The sequence below is a fragment of the Hetaerina americana genome, unplaced genomic scaffold (genome assembly GCF_022747635.1).
Source record: "Hetaerina americana unplaced genomic scaffold, ioHetAmer1.1.p SCAF_61, whole genome shotgun sequence".
Classification (NCBI taxonomy): Eukaryota; Metazoa; Arthropoda; class Insecta; order Odonata; family Calopterygidae; genus Hetaerina; species Hetaerina americana.
In genome coordinates this window covers 2,568,330-2,592,855 of record NW_027287217.1, presented here as the reverse complement: position 1 = coordinate 2,592,855, position 24,526 = coordinate 2,568,330, and the positions used below count along the sequence as shown (strand labels likewise).

Here is a 24,526-nt window from a genome sequence, read left to right as displayed (position 1 = left end):
TATGTTCAAAATCACCCTTAAAAATAATGCAGTTTACAATGTAAGCTGTTTTTATTCTTGATCACGGTAGTAAATAGAGATAAAATCTAATTAATGGTTTAAAATTGGAAGAAAGTATCTTTTCATAGTTCCTTCGTTTGACGAGAGTTGATTCGTAATTTGTTTTCAACATTAGCTCATTGGTTATGAACAGGAATTGGATGCGTATTAGTTATCTACCGGTTAAGGTAGGTTTTGAATAGTCACACGCTGCGCAAAGACAATTCCATTGCCTCTCCTAGCATGGCACAACTTGACATTAACTTTAGAGTAAGCCCTCTCTTTAATTCCGCATGCATCTTTCCTCCCTTCATTCCGTCCAACATGCCTATCCTACTCGTATTCCTGCCCTTTCCTTGCTTGCCTAACATGCTCCACTCTGACAAGGTCTTCAACACCCTATCGCCAATCAAAATACTCTGCATTTAACATGTCTTCCTGGGAAACCATAACCGGCACAGGGAAAGGAACTGGGCCCCCTACCCTGATGTGTGAATTTCACACGCCGTATGCTACTTGCAGTACTACTATGCTACTGCTTAGTACTGGGGTACTGGGTGAACTCTCAACATCACCTACTAAACTGACCTTCGGGTTGATTACTGTGTTTATGGTTTATATATTTTATATGTATATATATATGTATATATATATATATATATATATATATATATATATATATATATATATATATATATATATATATATATATGTTTAAAAGAAAGCCCACCCTCAGAGCTGATTCTCCGTAATTGTTTTGCCTTGTGTATCCCAATGTCACCATCCTCCCCTTTTTTTAAATCTATGGCTTCCTGTGCCTCTGGAGTGTTCAAGTCGACCCGGAGGACGGCTGACCCTAGAAAGACCCGAAATGGCGAGCGGGGGGTGGAGGGCGAGGCCGAAGAAGGCCGTTTTGTCATTCACACATGCCAGACGAGGGCTCGGCAAACTTCTTCTGCGAGGAGCACACGGGTCGCGCTCCCAACTTTCATGCGGGACACCAGAATGGTCCCTCCTTCCTCTTCACCTACCCTCTTGGGTTTGACGAACGTCGGTGGGCCTTGGCATAGAGATATGGGTCTTCCCAGATTCCACTAGAAGGAACTCCTTTTTTTTCTTCGGCTCTCGGGTTACTTGGGCGGAGTTGCGTGTGGTCATTTAACTCCATTTGGTGAACAGGGAGGTGACGAATGAGATTCTGGAAGAGTGGGAAGTCGAAGTTAAATATTAGGACAGGAGAAAATTTATGAGTTCTCGAGCGATAATTTGCGCGTCTAGGCAAGGTTTGAAACGGAAATAGTCATGGAAATGAGAGGTTTACAAGATAAATTGCTTTAATGTTATGAAGGGGGATACATAGTAGTCGATAGTGATAATCGGGACTAAAGACCTAAATAAAGAAACTAATATTGAAAGCATTAATTGTAGAGTGTTATGGTCATAGCATGTGTAATTAAGAAACGTCGAGAAAGTTGGAATGAATGCACATCGACGCCTTTTAAGAGTGCTGAATTGAAACGAATGGGAAACGTAGTATTGAGAGGATAAAGAAGTGGTGTTGAATATGTATGGGTAAGAATGAGAAATGTTATTGAAAACTGGGAGAAGATAGAAGAAATACATATAGGATAGACTTATGGCGTTTGGGGGTAGTTGACGACTACAAGAAAAGAGATTAACAGAAGTTATCCCACCTAGAGGGCATTTAGAGAAAGAGAACGTGCATTTTCCACTTTATTAAGAGCCAGTCTACGCCTTGTAGAAATCAGAACCCTAGGCGAAGGGGTACATATTTCTCGGAGGCACAAATCAAGTTTTAAGTGTTCAATATTACGTAGAGCTAATTGAAATTTACTAATTTGCTTCAACACATCTAGTTTACTCTTCCTAAAATATATTGGCGTATTATCTTGTGTTCATTCTCTTTACTCCAGCTTTTAGGCTCAGTTTCAAACAACTATGTTGTATTTTGGATTACTTGATGATGATTTGGAGATTATTATTTTTTTTTAAATTAAAAATTAACGCAATATGACTGATTCACGGAGGGAAAATCGTTATGGTCCATGAGCAGAACTGTATATCTGGTATTCGAGAGTTTCCATAGATAAAGCTTTTTTTAAAAAATTGTTGCCCGCTCGTGGCTATTTAAGTTATATAACATTGTCTTTGAACTTCCATCCTTTATACTTCTATCCTCAATCCGAACGCATACGCGGAACCACATTGCCCATGATTTTATAGCACGTGAGATATAATTCCCGCGAACTGGAGAGCTAGTGAATTTCTTTAGATCTCGCAGCTTTCACCGCCGGACCAAGGGATCTCTGAACGCAACGGTGTGGTTAATGAGATGGCATGGGCCTCCGTTGAATTTCAAAGCGATAGTGTGTGGTAGTGAAAAATCCTCTAAAATTATATATGTTTAACGTGTACTAAACACGAGTTTGTATGAGCATAACATAATAAAACTCTTCCTCATTTAATGATGCCTTTGGGGATAAAATAAATGTTGCATATTTTGACTTTTAATGCAACCTTGCATTAAGTAGATGCCTTGAAAAAAATAGTGTGAGATACAAATTAGTATTGCAGTTATTTAAAACTCTTACATATTTTTGGGGGCTGTAAAGCAAGGGTATAGTGTTTAAAACGGGTAAAATTTACCTATACTTCTTTCTATCTACATCTACTAAATACCCCGCAAGCCGCCGCAAGGGCGTATGGCGGGGGGTGTTAGGGCTCCACCCGTAATTGAGAAAAAAAAAACCGCATGCAAAAACCACAAATTTATACAATCCACATGCAAAACATGGTATGCATTCATTCAATAACCCTTGCAACCCACACACAAACTACCAACTAACATACACATGCACCTACAAATGTACCTAATATCTTTGCAATGTTTAATTTTGTTCCGTCTAGTAAATTCAATGTTTTTAATACTCGTGTTTCTAAAGTGACTTCGGTTCCTTAACGTCATTAGAGTGACCTTCCAGTCATTTAAACAGTGTATGATTAAAATGTATATCTAATATAATTAATACTCCCAGAATTATCGTAAATAATATTCAATTAAAAATATTTTTAATGAGCTTAAAATAATGCTCGTAGCCTGAACGCAGACTTAAGATACGAATTCTCTGATGAAATTCCAGACGAGACCGACATTAATATTCGAGACGAAGCCACTTTCTCAAGAGACAATTCAAAACCACTTCAACGGTATAGTAGGTAACACGGAAAAGATGATAAAAATGTATATGAAAGTATTTTAGACGGGGGGGGGGTATATATAAGGACTCAAGAGTTTTCCCTTTCACCGTAGGCTCATTGAAAGAGCAGAAAGCAGATCAAGAAAGCAGCCGGAGGGCATGCGGTATTTTTTTTTCTTTTTGAATTTTCTGCGAACTCTCCAGACGGCTCGAGAAAATTCCCTTGGGTGGGGGGGGGGAATTCCTATTTAACGCCCGATGCGAGACAAAAAGAATCTTGTGCGCAAAGCTGCAGCTCTACGCTAGTTCATTTCAGCAAAAGGTTTTGTCTATCCCCAGAAGGAAGATGAAACTATGTTGTAATTATAAGCGATCATGAATCCAGCCAGAAGAACGGCGCTAGAATGAATCTACACCATTTTGGACGAATGCGGAACAGGAACTGTTGCGATATTTACCATTTCGGTTTGTTCAGTCGATATTTTGACGTGATAAAATGGGTGCGCTGTAATTTGTGCATTATCATTCTGCAATACATGTTACAGAGCCTTTTCTGAGCCAAGAACTTATCACCATCGTGAAAGTCACTCCCACATAATGCTTCAATGCTTCTCTGGCTTCTAATATTGTATTCCCATCCTAGATGATCATTATTGACCCTGAGGTTTTGGGATCTGTGCATAGCCTGCAATACACGCAAAATAGTTGTCATACATCGCTGATTTAGCTTACACATTGAAGGCCACGAGTTGGACGAGAATGCATAGTTCGATATTCCGAAAATGAGTAAAATATACTCGTTGATGATTAGGTCACCTAAAGGTGGTGCTGATGGATGGTTTGTGTTGGATGCGACAATGCATACCTCTTAATGTGATCGGCATGCGTTAAATTCAAGCGGCCTCATGTTATGCTAAAAAAAAACGTTAACACAATTATCAACCCGAAGGTCGGTTTGATAGGTGATGGTGGATTTTATCCAATACTAAGCCCAACGGCTTGTGAAACTCACACATCATCACATGGGGCCAGATCCCTTCCTTGTGCCGCCTATGGTTTCCCTGGAAGTTCTGGTACCCGCAAAATTACGTTTAGATCGGAGGCAGCTGAGGGTACCAAGAGGTGTGCCAGGGAATAGAACCCTGGCCTTCCAACTTGTTGGTAGTACAACGCTCTACCTCTGCACTACCATGTTTCATCATAATTTTATAGTTATAGCATAAAATGCGGCGGATTCGTATCAATTTGTTGTATGATGAATGAAATCTGATCCACTTCGTTATTCTAGAGAATATATTTAGTGTGAAATAACGAAGAATTTTTCTCATGACTATGTTAACTAACGTTAGAACATTTTTCTATGATTGAAATATTTTGATGCAGTCAAGTATGTACATTAAACATTATAAATTAGCAATTTGTGACACAATATGCGCATTGACCTGCATGGTTTCTTTGTTTTCTAACGTTGTAGTCACCGTAATTACCATGAGGGTATCTATCTGTCTATGAGGTTTGGTTTTGTTAGGAAGTGTGAAATATGTGCATAGAGAAGAGGGCAGTACCTTACCCTGTGCCATCATTCTCTTACCCGAAAAATTCCGGTAGCTAGAACAGGGTAATTAGCAATGGGGTTTCAAATACATCACCCAGTATTATTCTGGACCTCTTATGCGAGAGTCAAATACTCTACGTAATAGGTTAGCACGCCACTATTTGTCCGTAGGTATTGTTCTAATAAATATTTTAATGTTTTTTTCCTAAAAAGTGAGTGACATTTTTTTTGTTTTTTTTTAAGTCACCTTCGTATAATAAAGCCATTGTAATTTCGTTTTCATTGTTCCGAGAACCGAAGCATTATTTGTTTTAATATAATATCAGTACCTGAATTTCAATTTTGTTAGCTATGGAAAAAATTAGAAATACCTTGTAAAACTCATCAACATATCTATAGTCAGGTTGCTGATGAGTAAAGTCCAATGTTGGTGAGCATATAAATAGCAGCTAACATTAACAGCCAGGTTGACTCTTCAAATTCTACGTCCTTGAACGTATGTTTTGTTATTGTATTTTTAAACGCTTTTGGTGTGCTTAGTATATCAATATGTGAATTACAACTTTTTTAAGACATTCATAATTTCAAAGCGTGTGTTGGAATCCCATGTTATTTCAATGGGCAACAGCCGGTTATTTTACACATTTTCATCCATTTACATGTACCCTGATGCCTCTTTATGTTCTTATTTATCTATCTAATTAAATTGATGCAACTATTTATTACAACATACAGGCCCAATGCCCTCTGTTCCATTGAAACAAATCTGATAGCCCATAAAATCTATATAATTCAAATTCTGGATAGATACAGTCAGTCCATTATCCTAAAGGATGCTGCAGTCATTTTTTGAACTTTCAGAACCTGTAACTGTACGTCCCCGGATAAAAAAATCATCACTCGCAAATCGATCGGACTGAATACAAAGCCTCCAGCAATCATTTAATCGTATGGATAGAAATACTATACCCAAATATCAATCAAATATCAATAAATAATAGCTCAAAAACCTATGTATTTTAAGAAATAAATTTGCTTTATTTTTGGTCATACTTTCTTTTTTCCCTGAAATAATAGTTCGATATCTTACTGTAAACCATAAATATATGGTCACTAATTCGAAGAATCCGGGATGTTCTTTAACTTTACGTTGACCCTCCCTAAAGAATCTCCCTAATTCTAATGATGGATCCTAAAGGGTTGTTCTGCTCCAATCTATAGGAAAAAGCGTCAATTGACAAATATTAAATAATTTTTACAAAAAGTGTGGGTACCAGATTTGAAAAATATTGTTGTGAAAAAGTGTCGGGTGGACAGAAGACAGTAGGGTGAGATTTCTTTGCTAACATTCAGAGAGCAGGCGAGGGTGCCTTTCCGAAAGACGCGGGACCCACAGGACCGAGGAAATAGTTCTCACCTTAAAACGGAAGATTAAACCACCCTAACAAAGTAATTAAAATATGCTCCATAATGGACTCCTCTATTATCTTTTGGTAACTCTTTCTTTTCTCTTAAAATCCGCGAATACAATAAAATAACGGTTGTTGGGGAAAAAATCGTTATTGGAGAGCATAACTGGAAATAGTGTAGCGAAAAAATCATGGAATTCAAAAACGGGTACGTATTTAATAAACCACTGCCATTTACTCCCGTAGTGTCGTGCAGTTCCTCGTATACTAGATTTAAATGCCGTGGATAACCAAGTTTTTAGAATATCATTATTTCTCAACGCTGCCGGTATATTTTAACTTTCAATGTCATTTTTATATTTATTAATACAAAAAATTTTAGAGACGGGAAAATGAACTTTTTTAAATTTTTAAATGCATTTGTTGAATTATTTAAATAGTCTTTTATAAAACTTGAATGAGCACTGAAATGTAATTTAACTGACAGTATACCGCAAAAAAATATTATAATTGGACTTAGGATTTGTTTCTCATGCAGTACTTTGCTTATTTGGTGATTAATTAGCATATCTTTTCCAAAGTCCAATCCCCCTTATGCGTTCTTTAATTGACCGTCTGTCCGCTGCGGAAGATGATTCGGCAGCTTGTCTGCTGAAATATAATACGCAAAGAAAACACACCAAAAAAAATTTTTATTCGTTGATAACTAGCCAAACTATGGAAAAGAATACACCACATATATTAAACTTAACTGTAACCCACCGAGAATTTCATAGTTGCTATATAGCATTGAATCAAGGAAGTAATCAAAGTTTCAAATCAAAAGTATCGATCGGTTTCCTTTATTTACACTTTTTAAGCTGTGTATTTAAACTCAAGGTGTTTTTTTTACAAATGAGTTAATAATATGTCCTAAAAATAAAAAAAATAGTTCACTTTTCCTTTATTAGTAAATTAAGACTTTATTTTTAAAATGAAGTTCGTAAAAAAATATTAAAGTTGTTTCGCGGAATTTAAGAAATGAAGAATTTTCATATCACACCTAAAAAATCATGTTTGACAACTTTTTAATTAATCAAATCTTAAAAATAATTATTTCCTTCTGCTAAATCTTTACTAAGTATTCCAATTAAGATTGTTAAAGTCAAAGGAAGCGACTCATATACGCGCAAAAATGCATTGTGTTGGTTAATAGATAATCTATAAAGGAAACGAAAACATTGATATATTTACGTTTTTTTGAAATATCATAATCGGAATTGGTGATTTCCTCGCCGCCCAAAATGAATGAAACTTCCTGTAGAATCTTACTTTGTGCGAAAGTGAGTAAAAGGGAGATGCTTTTTTGTTGAAATACGCGTGAAGTACTTGGTAGAAAACGTTAATTAAGGATTTGGATAAAGGTTAGTGAAAACTCAATAGGTTTGTTGAAAAGTAGGCTTGTCGGGCATGCTGTAGGAATTAGGATGATAGCCCCTTGATTCACGAAGAGAGCAGGAAAGACAAAAACTATCCAAGAGGTACACAACAAGCGAGTTTATTAGTGACACTGAGGGGGCTATTATGACCTTACGAGTACAATTAAGTGGCACATCAGACAGCAAGGGTGAAATGAGATCAGTAGTTTACCATCACTGGCAGATTCAAGCGTTCATTTTTTCCTCTCATGATACGCAATCATTACAAAATCAGAGACAACTCCTAATTCTAGCCTAAAAGAGCAAATCAATGCAACAATTTCAGAGTATAAAGATCATTCGCCTTGACCGGGATACGAAACCGCTCGAGCCCTATCCCAGTCAAGGCGAATGATTTGTACACTCCGAAATTGTTGCACTGAAATGCACATTAGCGGATGACTCCGTTAAAAGTTACTGTTGCGGCATCTCTCGCAGTTTCTTGTAATTTGAAAGAGCAAAATGTAAAAATTACTAAGAGCATTAGATAGTTGTGTATGTGTGTGCTTATACTTGTGTTTATTTATGTTTATATTAAGGTAACTAATTAAAGTAAATTATTCATATTTAAGTGACTGAAAATTTGATGCTATAACAACCCCCGTGACACTCGCGGGGATCTCGGGGAATTTTGTAGATGCAGATGAAACGTTAAATGTCAATTGAGCTGTGATGCTGTCTGGGAGAGTGAGTTATTTTATTTTTCTCGCCTCCCTTCCTTGTTGTTAGTTTTCGTTCCAAGACGAAGCTAACAATTTCTCCTTTGTCCTTTGAATAGGTTCTGGCTGCTTTGGCGGTGTCTCTGGGACCATTCTCTGCCGGCTTGGGCAAGGGCTACAGCTCCCCGGCGCTAGCGTCGCTGCAGGATCAATCGTCTTGCTTGCCGGGCAGGAGCGGAGTGGGGCCGCCGCACGTGTGGGACCTGTGCTCGGACGACCAATGGAAAGGAAGCGTGGGAAGCAAAGCAGGTGACTTTAAACAGAGGGGGTCAAACAAAAGGCCGGCGACACTTTTTCCCTCTCCTCCCCCTCCCCTGAATCCCCCTCACACCCATCCTTTGGCGGTGGGCGTTCGGTAGAAGATCTCGGTGGAAGGGAGATGGGACAGTGGCCATTTCGGCGCGGCGCGGGACTTCTCTCACGAACACAAGCGCGCCTGCACGTTTCCCTAACCTCTTTTTCTTTCGGCGAGTCCGAGGGAGGGATGGATGAGTGGAAAAACGGGTGTGACCGTCTGAATGTGTTTGTGTGTGGGCGTGTTTTCCTAAACGGACGTCCTGGGTTCTCTGCTTGCTTGTGTGACACCAACAGGGTGCCCGAAAATCGAAGCGAAGAAACGGACTCGTTCTTTTTATTTTTATTATTTTTCTGTCGGGAGTCCATCCGCCCTCGTCACCCTTTGCGTGGTTGGTCGCGGAAATACGTCCGCGTCGACCGCGGTGGCTCGTTCATGTGGGCCGTAAGATTTTTTTTGACGTGAAACCCCAGTGATGGGCCGTGGGAACACAACGAAAAGGTCGTCAAGGAGTTGGGAATTCATCTTTCCATCGAAAGGAACATAAACGGCTTTCCTTTCTTTGGTTTGTGTTCCGCGGATTCGCTTCCACCAGCCGTGTGTCATCGGGGTAAGGAAACGCGACGAATCACCCTTTGCGGAATTGTGACATGCTGCAAATACTGTAATTCAATTTGTATCATTTCACTCTTGTTAGGAAAAATTCTACCTATAACGGCTTTGAAATGCAAAAATATTCTAGAGGTGAAAACTTTCCCCTGCTCACTAACTGGTTGGGGGGGTGGTGATGAAAAGTAATGAATAATAATGAAAAGTTTGTAATAGGACAATTAAATTAAACTACAGCATGCGGAACTGACATACTTTCAAAATATTTGAACTCTCTGGGCTTAAACCGACGGAAAAAGGAAAAGAATTGGTTACGGTTCGGGTAGTTCCCAAATAATTTTGACCTCTTTAAGTATTCCACGTCTGTTTTACACGTGTAACGACTCTGAAACTTCTTCATTTTGACATATATTCCTTCTCGTAGAAGTTCGCCCCTTTTTTCTCCATCTTTTGGTGTATGATGCCACGCGTACAATAAGTTGATATGGCGGACGTATTCCGGTTTCTATACCGGATTTTTTTCATTCGGTGGATAGATCTCAAGTGAAAGGTACTGCATCTATATCTCCACAATACCACGAAATTCGCCGCGAGGGAATTTGACGGGCGGAATACATGTGGAAATATTAGCCCATAAAAACATTTCCATATATATATGCTAATATAAAACTTTCGCGATCGTACATACTTGTATACATGATGCAATAATATTGGCAAATTCTGATATTCAAATTAATTTAATTTTTTCCGGATATTTGGATCGATTTTGTCATGCGAGGGAATAATGAGCATTTGAATATCTCTGCAATGGTAAACTACTGATCTCATTTTATCCTGGCTGCCTAATGTGCCAATTTACTATGAGGTCATTATAGCTCCCTCTGTCTACAATTCTAAAATTTCCTAGGTACCTGGCAGCCCTTCCCACGCTTACACTTCCCCCCTCTCACACTCTTCGACACACTGGCAAGTTCAACATTTTCTCCCAGCCTCCCGGTGAGTTTCACGGGCGTGTGAGCAAGGACAGAAGGATAGTTCTCAACACCCTGGTCCACTCCCACTGGACCTCTTCCTTCTGTCCCACGCCACGACTCACGCTCTCACTCACTCGCACTCAGTGTACCATTAGGTCAGCAAATGGGGAGGTGTCTTAGCGCGATGAGGCGAGTGTCCGGCCGCTCCCTTCCCCCTACCCTCTCTTCTCCACCTCTCTTGCCTCTCTCGGTGCTCCCTCCCCCTTGTGTTGGCACTGTTTTTTTAGCAGTTTGCCCCGCCTACAGAAATCGATTAATTAGATCGCCTACGCAAATACAGGGTTCGTCCGGAAAATAAGTGTACTGAGCTCAGGAAAAAAAATTTATTACACTTATACATATCTTAAGCTAATATTCCTCAAAATAGGACCCTTGTGAGTCGATACACTTGTTCCAGCGGCGTTCCCATTCCTGGAACGCTCCCGCGAAGGCATCATCGGGAACCTCTCGAAGACACGTCGTCACGGCCTCTTTGACGGCGTCCAAAGTCCCGTATCGGGTTCCTTTCAAACTCCTCTTTATCTTCGGGAACAGAAAGAAGTCCGGTGGTGCCAAGTCCGGGCTGTAGGGCGGGTGCGGCAGCGTTGCCACGCCGTGCTTGGCCAAGAAGTCCGACACGACAAGCGCGGTGTGAGACGGCGCATTGTCGTGATGCAGCCGCCAGATGTTTTTGATCGCTGGCCGGACGCGGGCGACTCGTTTTCGAAGCCTGTCGAGCACTTGGACGTAAAATGCAGCATTTACAGTTTGTCGTTCAGGTACAAATTCGTAGTGGACGACTCCCCTTTTGTCAAAAAAGACAATGAGCATCGCCTTGATCCGAGATTTACTCATGCGAGCTTTCTTTTGACGGGGTGATGATGGGGTGTGCCACTCCGCACTATGTCTCTTCGACTCCGGGTCGTACTCAAAGATCCACGTCTCGTCACCCGAAACAACGTTCTCTAAAAAATGTGGATCATTTTTGCATTGCATGATGTTTTGATAAACATCATGACTCTAAAAATATAATCCTTAGGATATTTTTCGCAAAAAGTTTTTTTCATATTTAGTGCCTTAACTCTCGAAAGCAATTACTCATGTAAAGCGTTTCCAAAATTTGGACAGTAACACAGAATAATTCTATGCCACGAAGAAATTTCATGCATTTGAAAATACTTGCCAAAAATAATTCATCTGTGCTAATCTTTGTGCCCTTCTTTAGCGTGAAATTTTGGATGAATACAATTGTACAACCGATAGGTGGAGATAGAGAGAAAAATATAGATGTAAATATGTTATAAATGTTTCCAGGGCGGGGTTTAATTTAGAAATGCAGCAGCATGTTATCCATTGCAATTCAATGGTTATTTTGTTCAAATTCAATTACATGCGGACCGTTTCTATGTGTTAAATTGGTCATTTTCTTCGAATATATTTTCTTTTTCGGGTTAAATGATTTCACGGAAGCTGACAAAAAAATATTTTCCCTTTCATTTCTAGCGTAATAATTGAAAAAGGTTCAAAATTCTGTGTCCACCTTTCAACGTATCCTCCCTCCATTTTTTCCAACTGCCTCCACCAATTTCCCATTAAAACTTCTTCATTATATTCCGACGCCCTTATTGCACTTATACTCATGATTACCACTCTCTTCATCTGATTTTATCAATTCGTATGTGTGTTATATGTGGTTATTTTAATATGCGAGATTCTGCACAATATCACTCTTGTGGAAATATTTTTTTTAGATTTGCTGCCTGACTGATTTTGGAGATACCACTTGGAACTTTCTTTTCGATTGATTTACATGGATATTACAAGATATCCCATCACGCGCCCTGAATATAAATTTGATTTATGCGCGGCTGGTTGGATGAGAAGTTTGGAGAATGCGATGCAAAATCCAAACAGTGGCGCCGCTCTTGGAGAAATTCGACACTCTTCGTTCCTCACCCGCGGACTCAACGGAAAGAAAATTGCATTAGGGAAAATGCCCATTTTCCAATTTAATTCATGACGCCTTCGACCAAATCCGTCGGAGATTAATGAGGGCCTGGTCTAACCAATTTCTTATTCAAGCAGTTCTTTTTAAATCGCTCGAAATTGGATGGTGGCACGACATCGACCCTGCGAAATGCTTGACAGTTCTCGCGATGCCCGTACTCGTTGTGGCGCACCGTACGCGGTACACGGAAAGCGGGAAACAAATGATCAAGTAATGAAGTCTTTCATCAACAAATAGTTGGTGACGCTAAGTGAAATGAGCCTAACGCAACTCATTAAGGAAAACCATGTTGCAGAAAAACTCGTCCCTGGTGGCACAAAAGAATCAACGCAGTCCTGAGGTGATGGAATGGAAATGTTACGCATTTATACGGAATTAGTCCTCCCTTTTCACGAAACGAAGGGGCTGCAGGCTTTTTATTCTCAGGTCAAGGTGTTTCTTAGAAAAATACGTTTTTTAAATAACTCAATCATTTGCACTGCAAAGAATTTAGTTAGAATCCCCAAGCTTTACCCACTCCCCCCCGTTTCGGTGCATGCGGTGTGCAAAAAAATTAGCGCTACCACTTTCATTTTGGCAACTAATAATGATACATTTAATAACATAATGAATAATACATACTGTAATAAAGTTTCACAAAAATTTGAAAATAAATGATTTATTTTCAAATTGTTGTGAAAAGCCGAAAAACTGGACTTTTAAGTACATGTGTAAAATCAATCCAAAAAATATTGTTTAAAAACGACTTATCAACCGTGATGTTGGTTTCATAGGTGTAGCTAGAAATAACTTCGTACCCCCAGCATCCGGAATCCATCAATAGGATGAGGGAGGCTATTTCCCACACAGATTGGATATAGCTATCCATGCTTAATCGGATTTGATCTTGAGCTTCCTGTCTTCAGCCCAATGTTCTAACCCTTGGTCCAGGTAAGTTTTTATTGCCGGCATTACCTCAGCGTTCTTTTTAATTTAATGATGTCTTTACAGGGATATTCATTTTATTCACTTGGGTATGGTATTCCCTTTTTACCCTAAAAACGAAAATATCCTGTGAGTAAAAATAATTATTATTGCATACATAATATGTTAAACGCAACTTTGGAGAGTTCAAATTGAAGAGCTAGACGAGAAATTTAATTGAATATATTTGAACGCTTGAAAAGACGTGAAGATACAACTATAATGACCGAAGAAGATAAACTTATAAGCCAAGAATAATGAAATAATTCATGTGTATGATTAAATAATTCGGAGTAATGCACCATGGGTAAAGCGGACCGGAGAAGTGTTTGAAATCCTTTGAAATCTGGCAGTGCTGACGTATGCTAAAGATCAAATGAATGGATTAAATGAGAAATGGATAAGTGTATAGAAGCGTGGATGAAAGGGCTAAAAGGTGAGGTGGAGTTCGGAAAGGAAGAGAAGGACCATATGGATTTGTTAGAAACATAATAGAAGGGTAGGCAACACGAGGAAGACCAAGGGAAAAACTAAGGGTCTGTCTCAAAAATAAATCGGGGAGAAATAATTTATTGCAGATCAAAGAATAAATTACTAAATTTCTTCAAAATTGCACCCTTGTGCATTTAGGTACAGGTGCCAGTGGCTCTACCATTCGCGGTACGCTTTTTGGAAAGCGTTGACGGAAACCTCGATCGGGCACCTCGTCACGGCCTCTTTGACGTCATCCAGCGCTCTAAAATGGTTGTTTTTAAAGCTCCTTTTTATTCTTGCGAACAAATGTTACGCGTGACCAAGTTATCTAAAAGAATCTGTTAGAATGCGATGCTCTGTGATTTTCGGAATATTGCACTCTTCTGCTAACATTCTGACTCTTAAGCGTCGATCGGAACTGAGCCTGTCTCTTACTGTTTGCAAATTATCGTCACACTGTGCCGCTGACGGGCATTCGTCATCTCAACCTCCTCTTTACCCTCCCGAAACATATTGTGCTAGCGGAAAATCTTTTCTTGGGACATTGCTTCAACTCCGTAAGCATCCTTAACCATCCATGGTGATATTCTCCAAACCCCATTTTGCTTAGCACGCAATTTGATCGCATATCATTTCTCCATGGAACGCGGCATCGTGAATTCGTGACGCGACCCTCTAAAATTGTTCCAGTCTAGCAATTCAACAAGGAAGGGATAAAGATGCATCTGGGCTAGGATTTAAGTAGATATAATTTTGTGATACACGATGCTATGTTATAGTCTAACTCACGTTTATTTTCTCTGCATCCGTATTTGATACGCTAAATCTTTCCTCACTCCTCTGCTGTAACATTTCCTACACTTGTTTTCTTCACCGTTCCATTGAGGGCCTTGAAATACGCCAATCGCGTGTTCACATGCACGTAAAACACTCACTATTACTTCCTCCGTCGTCTAAGGTAAATCCATTTAAACATTTAGTAATTAATATTAGATTCATTCCACCATCCGCTCTGAATCCCAGTCATGAATTTCTTTCCTCTCATAAATTGAGAACAGTCTCTCAAATTCAAATGAATTCACTCTCCACCCGCTCGATAGATAATCCATAACGAGATTTCTGTATTCATTAAAAAAGTTACGCCTATGAGGAGGGAATGAATTTGCATCTTGGCTAGGATTTACGTAGATATAATGCTGTTATTCACGGTGCTATGCTCCTACCGAGATATTACCGCATTAGTGGGATTACCTAATGAAAAAAGAATTGCTAATCCTACCCAAAATCAAACTCGTGAAAAATACTCGAAGCACACGTGGGTTAAAACAGTCTCAAGAGATTGTATGGCCTATTTCACTCTCAACTGGGTCAAGTTTTCCCTTGTTCCAGAATAAACGTTTTGGAAAATAGTTTCCTTCTTTTCACGGTGCTTTCCGATTTGGGTCAGCGGTCACATCGGCCGAGGGAGTTCGCCTAGGTGATCATTGTTTGCCGATCATTTGAGCGCCCACTGTCGCGGGAGGATGTGCACTCTAATTGTACTCGGCTCGTATGTTCATCCGTCGAATCTGCCAGGGGCAGCCAACTATTCAACGCGAGCCGCGGTCTCCTCATCTGCATCTACGTACATGTTACCCCGCAAGCCACCATTAGGGTGTGTGGCGAGGGATTATTCAACACCAGGCATCTAGCGCCAAAAATTAAGATTAAAATAATCTTAAATTTTATCTACAACATATAGGTAAATTAATTCACATAAGGTGAATCGTTATAACTACAGGTACATGCATAACGGTATCTAAGAGAAAACCTCTTGACGCATTGGACGATGCGAGACTTTGGTGCCAGAACGAAATCCTTCAGAGAAGAAGGTCGTTTAGCGTGGTCAGTGCAGTGGAAACCATACCTCCGCCAAACCGAGACTGGAGAAGTTGGGTTATAAAGGGATGCCTCTGTATCAGATTTTGATTGCATCTGAAAGATAAGTCGTACGGGGCCCAGTAGTAATCGTGGCAAATAATTCACTTGACCAATCGAAAATTAACTTCGTGAGTGTTCGCCCTGTTTTTTGCAAAATATTGATATGGTGGCTAATGTAAGTACTTGCGCATGAGGTTGTACTTGACCACATTCACCGAAAAGTCCCTCGCAATATAGCAAACGAATTGACAGACTATATTTATATTGGGTTAAAATCGCGGCCGTGACGGAATTTTTCAGCGGTGTCCCGATCCACACATACACTGGTTCGTTTCCTCCTTTTGATCCGGGCTCGCACCTCCCTTTCCTTTCCTGTCCTTCCCTTAACCCCTCTACTGGTCCTGCCCCTCTCGATCGCACAGTTCTCTGCCGAAAACTTTTCAGACAGAATCGCACTTCGAGTCGTTCGCGAAGCACCCATCGACTCGCGACAAAAGCATAAATGTCTCCGCAGTGTATGGGTCTCGAGCCGAAGGTCTATAAAAAGACCCTCTAGGGGTTCTCGTCTCCACCACGAGCCCCCCCTTTCTCTCTTCCTCTCTCTCCTTTCCAATCTTCCTCGAGAGGCTTTCGAGGAAGTACAGCGTGCGGCAGTCCATCGATTAATGAAGTTCGTGGAACGTTTTCCAACTTTCCGGGTCTGTGTGGCGTGTTGTGTACACCGTTGTGTATTTTCACTGAGCTCTCCGAGAACTTCGAAGAAGCCGTGAGTTCCTCGAAGTACAGTTTCCCAATTTTGACTAGTGGTGCGTCGAAGCCACATGCCGATGCATGTCCTATGGATATCTCATATTCGGGGCGCCATCAAAATCAATCTCGGGAACGTAATTAACCATTCAAAAACCCTTCAGCTCAGCGGGCGAAACCATTATGGACATGCATATCCATCGCTGGCAGTAATCCTTTCAATTGTAATCCAACGTGAGTTAGTTCACTGTCTATTTTTCTCCCGTCGAAATGACCGAAGAGCGTTCAGAATAATATTTTTGATTGCGAACGACATGCCGCGACGGTTTGATGCGGAGATTTTTTGTTTACTCCTGTTAAATTTGCAGTAGATGAGAATATGTATATCAGTTACCAAATCCAGTTGAGATATTATTTTAATATGGCCAGGGTTCAGACACTGTCGCCTAATTGGATGTTCACGAACGAAGCTTGAAAAATTCTTTCCTATGTTCTCCGAAAATGTTTGGAAAAAATTCCGTTTGTTCTGAAAATCTCCATGACGAACGAATTATCAATTCCAATCCTTAAATTTTCACAACGAATGGACCTACGTGGCTGCCTGGAAAATAGTTTTCCTAAAACGTAGGAACACATCTGCATGACACCCTGCAAGCCACCACTAGGGTGTGTGGCAGGGGGTGATTCAACACTAGGACTATATCGCCAGAAATCATGGTGTTACAAATGCAAATTAAATAATTCAAATATTGCATTCGTGATAACTTTAGGTACATTTAGTATTGGTATCTAAGTTTCATGTGCTTTTATACGCATAAGAGAGGAGCTGTTAGTGACACAAAAGACAATAAACAAAGGCTAGAGGAAATAATGACAACATACTTCTTAGAATGAAAATCTAAAAAAATAAGTTTTTCAAGTTATTTTGATCCTTCATCGTTCGTGGGAAAAATAACAACTTAAATCTGCCTGTTCTACAATTTACCTCGCTAATCTTATTTCCATCATCTCTCTTACCGTAGTACGATTAGGCTAATAATACATTTTCAACATCATCCCTTTAGAGATCTGTTTCCAATTGATGCAACAGATTTAATCTTTGATTTAACGTCCGCTCCATGAGCGAATCTCAAACTAGATCCTCTCTAAATCTAGATACGATGCTAAGTTTATCATGAGAACGTTTTATATATCTAGCTCCTTTACGTTGCCCGCGATCTAATTCGGCAACCTATCGAACTTCATCTAGAGCCCATATTGTCAGAGGATATTCTAAATGAGTACTAGCCAGTGAAAATAGTTTTGCTGAAATAAGATAATGTTGACTGGTTTAAATTATTTCTAAAGAACATGTATTGCCTAAGATTTTTCGTTGTAATCCTTCAATCTGAATTTACGGCACTCATACACAGTTAATAAGTCAGATTTGATTGAAAACATCAGAGACAGACTTAAGAAGTAGTTATAGGAATCAACACAAAAGCCCTATTGTTTATTAACAAGTCCTTGTAATTTGCTAATTCATAGCCTTTTAATGGTTATAAAATTATCTTAATTTTCTCATTTCCCAGTTTTTGATAAATTATATGTTACTAGATTAACTAAATGTAGTAATATTGCATTTTCTTAAATTTATTTAGCTTTTACGTGGATTTTATCTACCTTTAACATCGAAAAACCAACTCTATATTTTTCACTTATTGTTACCGATGGCACGCTCTATAATGCTGTGTACGTCTAATAGGAAGGTGTGAATGAGATTGCATATATCTTAATCAGTCCCGCATGTATATCTCTGTCATTTTTAGGGCCCATTCATTCAGGCTTTAATATCCGATGACCTTAATAATGGAATCTTGCCATATTAATTATTTTCGTTTGTCAAGGGAAGGAAAAAAGGTAGTGCGTCGAGATTTTTTTTTATGATATGAAAGTTTTCCCAACTTATTATCCTGCCTAGGGTGAAAGTAATGTTTCATTTGCAGAGGAAAATTCCCCATTCATGGACCTATCTACTTCTACACAGTACACCGCGAGCCACCGCGAGGGCATGCAGTATGTTAGGCCATCAATCATGAAAACATTGTGGAAGACGCATATTAAAGGAAGATTCATATTAATTCGTGTCTTTTGTGTATGTGATTACGCGAAGGGCGAGGGGTAAACGAATGTTTGAATCTTATCAGCCCCACAGTATTTTTTAATCATTTAAAATGGAACAACGGAGTTCAGATGGACCCCATAAAACTGAAAATCTTTTCAAAATTATACTTCCTGTTAGTTTCTCCTTGTGATCGTACTTCCTGTTAGTTTCTCCTTGTGATCGTACTTAATGCCAAGTCTATGAAGCGTAGCTCATTCGGTGAGTTTTGACTAATGGGAGGGTGTTGTGGATTACTACCACTCGAAGGGCGGTCACTTGAGAACTGGTAAGATACGAGACCGCCCTAAGATGGTCCTATATAGAGTAGACATCTTTCAAGGCTTCAAGTGAAGGAATCACGATGATTTATCCTCTCGTTTTTCCTCAACTTAATACCTCCGCAAAGCTGAGCCCTTCGGAGAGCATTTGTCCGAAGTATTTTCCATAAGGAAAGGTGCAATTGATTCTCGGAGAGACAGAAAGAAATCAAAAAGGGAAAGTTTTCAGGTAGTGTGGTTCGGGGTTTTTGAGTTGTTTACTTTTCACGCTCCACTTGCCCCATTTCAAAGGCCCTTTTCCGCTTGCAAAGGCCTTTTTGTTTGAAGGGTCCTTCTAGACCAAAGCGGCCGGTGCCATCGGCGGGGCAGTGCGGAAGGAGGGAGGATCCTATAAGCCGCATGTTTCGTTGGCAGCCAACCTGGGGTGTTTCCAACCAAGAAATCAACCAAGCTCGAAATCGATTGCTTGCTTGCTGCGCTGAAACTTTTTATCCCGGGGTGAAAATTGTGTCCCGTTGTCTGGAAATTTTACAGAAGATCGTTCGAAGGAGGTGGAAATTTTGCATTTCAGCCGGTGATCTACTGCTGAAATATTTTTACGCACAGGTCATCACTTCTTCGTTCAACGAGTTTCAATTACTGGAATATCTTCAGTGTGAATGCTAATAGGAATAAAATGTTCACTTCTAAATTCGTCGTATCACATTGAATGAAATGCCTAAATAATATGTGTCGCAGGGTTGAATTCACCCCGGGAATGCACATTGTGCGAAGAATTGCGGTTATATACCATGCGTCAAAGACAATGGTACGAAAACTTTTCTCACGAGGCAATGAAAAATTATTAGAATCAAATTTGTGAAGAAAGGATCATCACCATTAGTGGAGTGATGAGGCAATTTAAGAAAAAACTTACTACTAATTAATGATCTAGTAAATTTAAAAATAATACTATGGTTATCAACTGCGCAAGGAAATACAGAAGAAAAGAAAACAAAAATCTCCTTAAATACTCTAAAAGATACCCTTAAAAAAATTAACAGGTTTTAACATGAATAATTCCTGCAACTTCGCACAACCTTAGGGAAAGAAAGGAAAGAAATCCTATTAATCCAATCAAAAATAAAGATTTTAAAGTTTCGCATTTCTCAGGCTCTACTTAATAGAAATATTTTAAACATATTCTTAAGTTTTTCTAGCCTCTATGTCGAAAGAAAGCTACCCGGTTAAATATAACTTGGTATATCTCGTATACAATAATAGACCACTGTTTTAGCAAAATAACCCTTAATTTTGTGTATTGATTCGTAAAAAATTCTAACCTCACCTTGTAACATGTTTCGAATTTTGTGTATACATTTCTTGATTTTGTCAGTCGATATTCAGTTCATTTAGTAAAAGCATCCATATGTAAGTGTTTGCGAATTTAATAGAGTCATTCTATCTTGGATGTGTAATATCGGCCAAAAATTATGAAGGTACACCAGGGAAAATTGCAATCGCGAATAGATACGGAGTAGATTTTCCCGGAAAACATGCATCCGTTTCTGTTTTCTTTCCATTCCCCCCCTCCTTCGCAAGTATTGACAGCACTATTGAGTCATTCGGAATTCAATACAGGGGAGAGGCTGAATCAATTGGGGCCATGTGCTGCTCCGTGCTTTCATTCCCTTCCTTCCTTTTGTTGACTCAGAGCACAGTGGGGCTTATGGAGGGAAATCTGTTTATGTTTTTGCGGAGGCGCAACGCAGGCGTTCAGGGAATAAAAGCTTAAAAGTTCCAGGGGCCAAAGTTGTGGGAGCACGTGACGTGGTATTCTTATTCTTCGCCCAGCTACGGCTTTCCATTTAAATCTGCATCTACACAATACCCCACAGTCCGCCGCAAGGGCGTGTGGCGGGGATTGTTAGGTCACTAGGCATACATGCAGCAGTACACTTCAATATATGTCAGCTCATATGAAAAACTCTCGTAAATATAAATGCCCATGTAATACGTGTACATGAATTGTTGCGCTTGACTAATTGATCATGATCTAATATTCAATTTTATTTAATTTTATCGGATTATTTGGTTCGATTTTGTTATGTTTGCGAATGATTCGAGAAAAGAATTAGTATTTAAATCTGTCTGTGACGATTTCTCTCTTATTTTACCCCGGTGGTCGAATCTACCAATACGTGCTGTTTAATGCCGCGATATTCCCTCTTAGATTTGGAGCGCGTGCGGACGTTATATTTCCTCCCCCAACCATTGGTGACCCCTTTCATATTCCCCTCTAAAGATACAAGCACACATAATATTCCTGTTCGCGAAACCTTTGGAACTTCATTTGACCACGGGCTTTCTACTCCGGGTGACTTCATCACTGTGGTCTAAATTGTACGGGATCGATTTTTTGAATGCGTATGGTTTGCGATTTTGAATGCTTTACTGTATTCTCGAACAATACGTCTTTGATACGTATGCAAGAGGAAAATGGTGTTTTACGTATTAATTTAGAATATTTAATGGATTTTTTATAGGGTTAACCGAAGTAGTGCTATGCAATATTTCTTCTTACATTCTACTCATTGCTTCAAGGGTTATCACTGAAAGGGAACATAAGATCGGCAAACTTAGGTGACTCCCTTTGGAAATTACGGATTTCGGATTAAATTAAGTTTTCATCCATTGTCAATAATACCTTCACATTTCACAATCGGATGGCAATTTGATATTGCCATCAGCAGGTGGCAATGTTATGTTGAAACCCGGCAGGTTGTGAAATTAAAAGATTTTAATTGAAATTTATGCCAAGTTTATTTCATCAGCACGTGATGTAGTATCCTTCAAATGTATCCGTATCGTTTTCTGTTCATCGGAACTTTTTCTGCATAAATTTGTTGGAAATAGAATTCATATTGTATTTTCAAACTCCGCTCAAATCAAAAGGAATCAATATGGACGCAATAGTTCAAATATATTCAGTTGAACCTTCAAATCCACAGGTATGTGGTTAATTGCTCAATTTGTTTGTAAATTATACATAACGGAGGCCCGATATTAGCAATATGAAATTAGGAGAACCAAGCATGTCAGAAACAATCAGCGATTCAAAAGTGCAGGTCTTCCAACCATCTCAATGGGACAGAAGCCCGAGCGTGGCGCGAAAGGGCTCTCCTCAATCCTACGTGAATGCATCGGCTACTTGCATGGAAGAGGAACACTACCTGCCCTGCACTAGGTGTGTTTAACGCTTTTCAGTATCATCGGACAAAAATTTGAGGCCCACGTTTTATATGGAGTATCATTTAAATTTTGATGAATTCGCTTGGTGTTCTACACGGAATTAAAAAAAAGAAACGTACAAGGAAATGAGAGAAGCATTGATTGAATTGAATTCAGCATAATTTCTATCGAAAATGACTAAATGAAAATTACAAACTGAAATTTAGCACTACAATCTCACCCTACATTTTCAACCTCTGCCTTGATTACCATCAATAATATATAACCATACTTACTACCTTTATGGAATGAAGCGGGCTTTATTTTTTTGGCAAATATCTGCAGAATTACGATGCTCGAATATCGTATTGCATGACTTAAACGAAAGCCTTTCGTAAGGTACGGTCTATTTTAGTGTTGATCAGAGCTAAGTTTCATAGCTTAGCAAAAACCGTCAGGACTTCGCAGCTTTGAAAAGCTCAAAGCGAGACATACTCGTATAGATGGAATTGATTAGTAACTTTTGATATGGATAAAATAATTTGCCTGTAAATAGTTGTGTGGGGATAGGTGAACTAAATCAACATCTAAAAACCGTGATTTTTTTAAATGACGGTTTTTAGATGCTGCTAAATATTATCTGGGCATTCAGTCATTTAAATTGCATGTCAACGATCCTGTTGACATTTAATATTTTTATCATTAATGTGGTTTCATCTGTATTTCCCGTTTTGAGCTTTTCAACTCTGTGAAGCGCTAATGTCCTAAGTACAAACCGAAAAAGAGTCCTGTCTATCTAACACCGTCGAACTTGAGATTTTTGTTACCAGTTTTGTACGTTATTTCAGAACTTCCCGTCCAATTTATTATTTCAATTTTCCTTCTTCCCTTTTTATCAAATTCTCAATGGGTTTATCTTTTATATTCTTAATTTTTAATTGTAATTTCAATACATCTTTCTTCCGATTTCTCAGCTGTCGTTCTTCCATTTGTAATATTTTATTTTGTCAATTCCGTTTTATATATTTGATTACCCTTCCTCGATCTCTCCTCAAGTATTTTCAAATCTGACTCTTACTCATAATTTTTTGCTGTTCTTCATTTATTTCACTCCGCACTTTTGACTGTTGTTATTTCTTAATTTCTTGTTAAAATTACTTATTTTATATTTTAATTTATTCAGATCTCATGTTTAAAAGACCTCTTTCATTTTAAATTTTATAAAACTCGTATTTACTATGTTATCATTGAGTCGTGGTATGTTTACTTGTCGGATATCGAAAGTTATTTTTTCACTTAATTTTGAAAATTTTTAGTGAATATATAATCAATCTGATTCATTCTCTGAGTTCTCCGGGACGTTTCAAAGTATAAATAAAGACTTCTTTTATGATACTTGAAACATGTGCTTGCTATCTGTTAATTTTTCTTTCCATAAATCTGCTTCCGTTTCTCCTCAGTTATTTTTCTCCCCCAGACATTGTCCTCCAACAAAATTCTCATCTTCTTCCTGTCCAACCAGATTGTTTCATTCTCCCATGAGTCCATTTCTTCCTTTTTTCCTTTCCATTTGCCTCATATACGTTTAATATTTGTTCATATGTGCATTGAGGTGCCTAAAAAAAAACAAATTTGGGGTTTCGTTGCTTTATAACTCCCTGCTGCTCAGAGTCCGATTGCCAGCGTAATAAAGGAAGAAACATTGACATGAACTACCTTGAAAAACGTAGGCTTTGTGAGGGTGTTGGAAAATATATCATTTTTACTATTCATAGACTCTCATGTACAGCATCCTTCAATCGAAATTAAGTTGCATATAATAATTTCTCCACGGTAAAATAATTTCTGGAATATCGTTGGATATTTTTGTTAGTGAATCTGGCAAGGAATTAGCACAGAAGATTTAATTTCTAGCTAAAAATGCTTTCTATAATTGGAAAAAGCAGAAATTTTGCGTTTGCGTGGCAGTTGCTGGATAATTATCTTAATTCCCAGAACAAAGGTCAGAAGTAGGTATTAATGATTAAGCCTCTAAATCTTCGAATGTTAATGTAAAATTTTAGCGTAAATAATTTTTAATTTAATTTTATTAATCAAGGGTCGTTTCTGTGTTTTAGACTGATTTTTTCTGTTATTTTCTCAAGCATTAACTAATTAATTATATATTTGCTCTCTCCCATTCGACTAAAGAAGCGTGGCGAAGGGAATGAGTATCACCTTCTGAGTCGCGGAAAGACACTCTTGGCGACGAGTGCTTCGAAATACGTAAATCTTCTCCTAAAGTAATGTTCATCGGCATTGAACTCTCGTAAATGCTAAAATGGAGTTAATTTATGAAGAGCGTGTTACCGAAGTTAACACTGTATACAAGGAGCAGGTTTTGTAGCTAAATATATTCACGAAATACGGTTGCAAGTTACGACGTCCGGTCTTATACTTAGAACTTCTTTCGGAAAACTCCAGCCGACC

General features: G+C 38.9%; 1 protein-coding gene across 1 annotated transcript in view; it reads left to right on the top strand.

Annotated features, from left to right (window-relative positions):
- Positions 1-24,526, top strand: part of LOC139695644 (trehalose transporter 1-like protein) — a gene marked incomplete at its 5' end in the record, with an annotated part of 263,322 nt that overhangs the window by 219,715 nt on the left and 19,081 nt on the right. Inside the window, one exon of the mRNA XM_071594454.1 lies at positions 8,457-8,646. Within this exon, the coding sequence (XP_071450555.1) occupies positions 8,457-8,646 (190 nt within the window). The remainder of the gene's footprint in view (positions 1-8,456; positions 8,647-24,526) is intronic.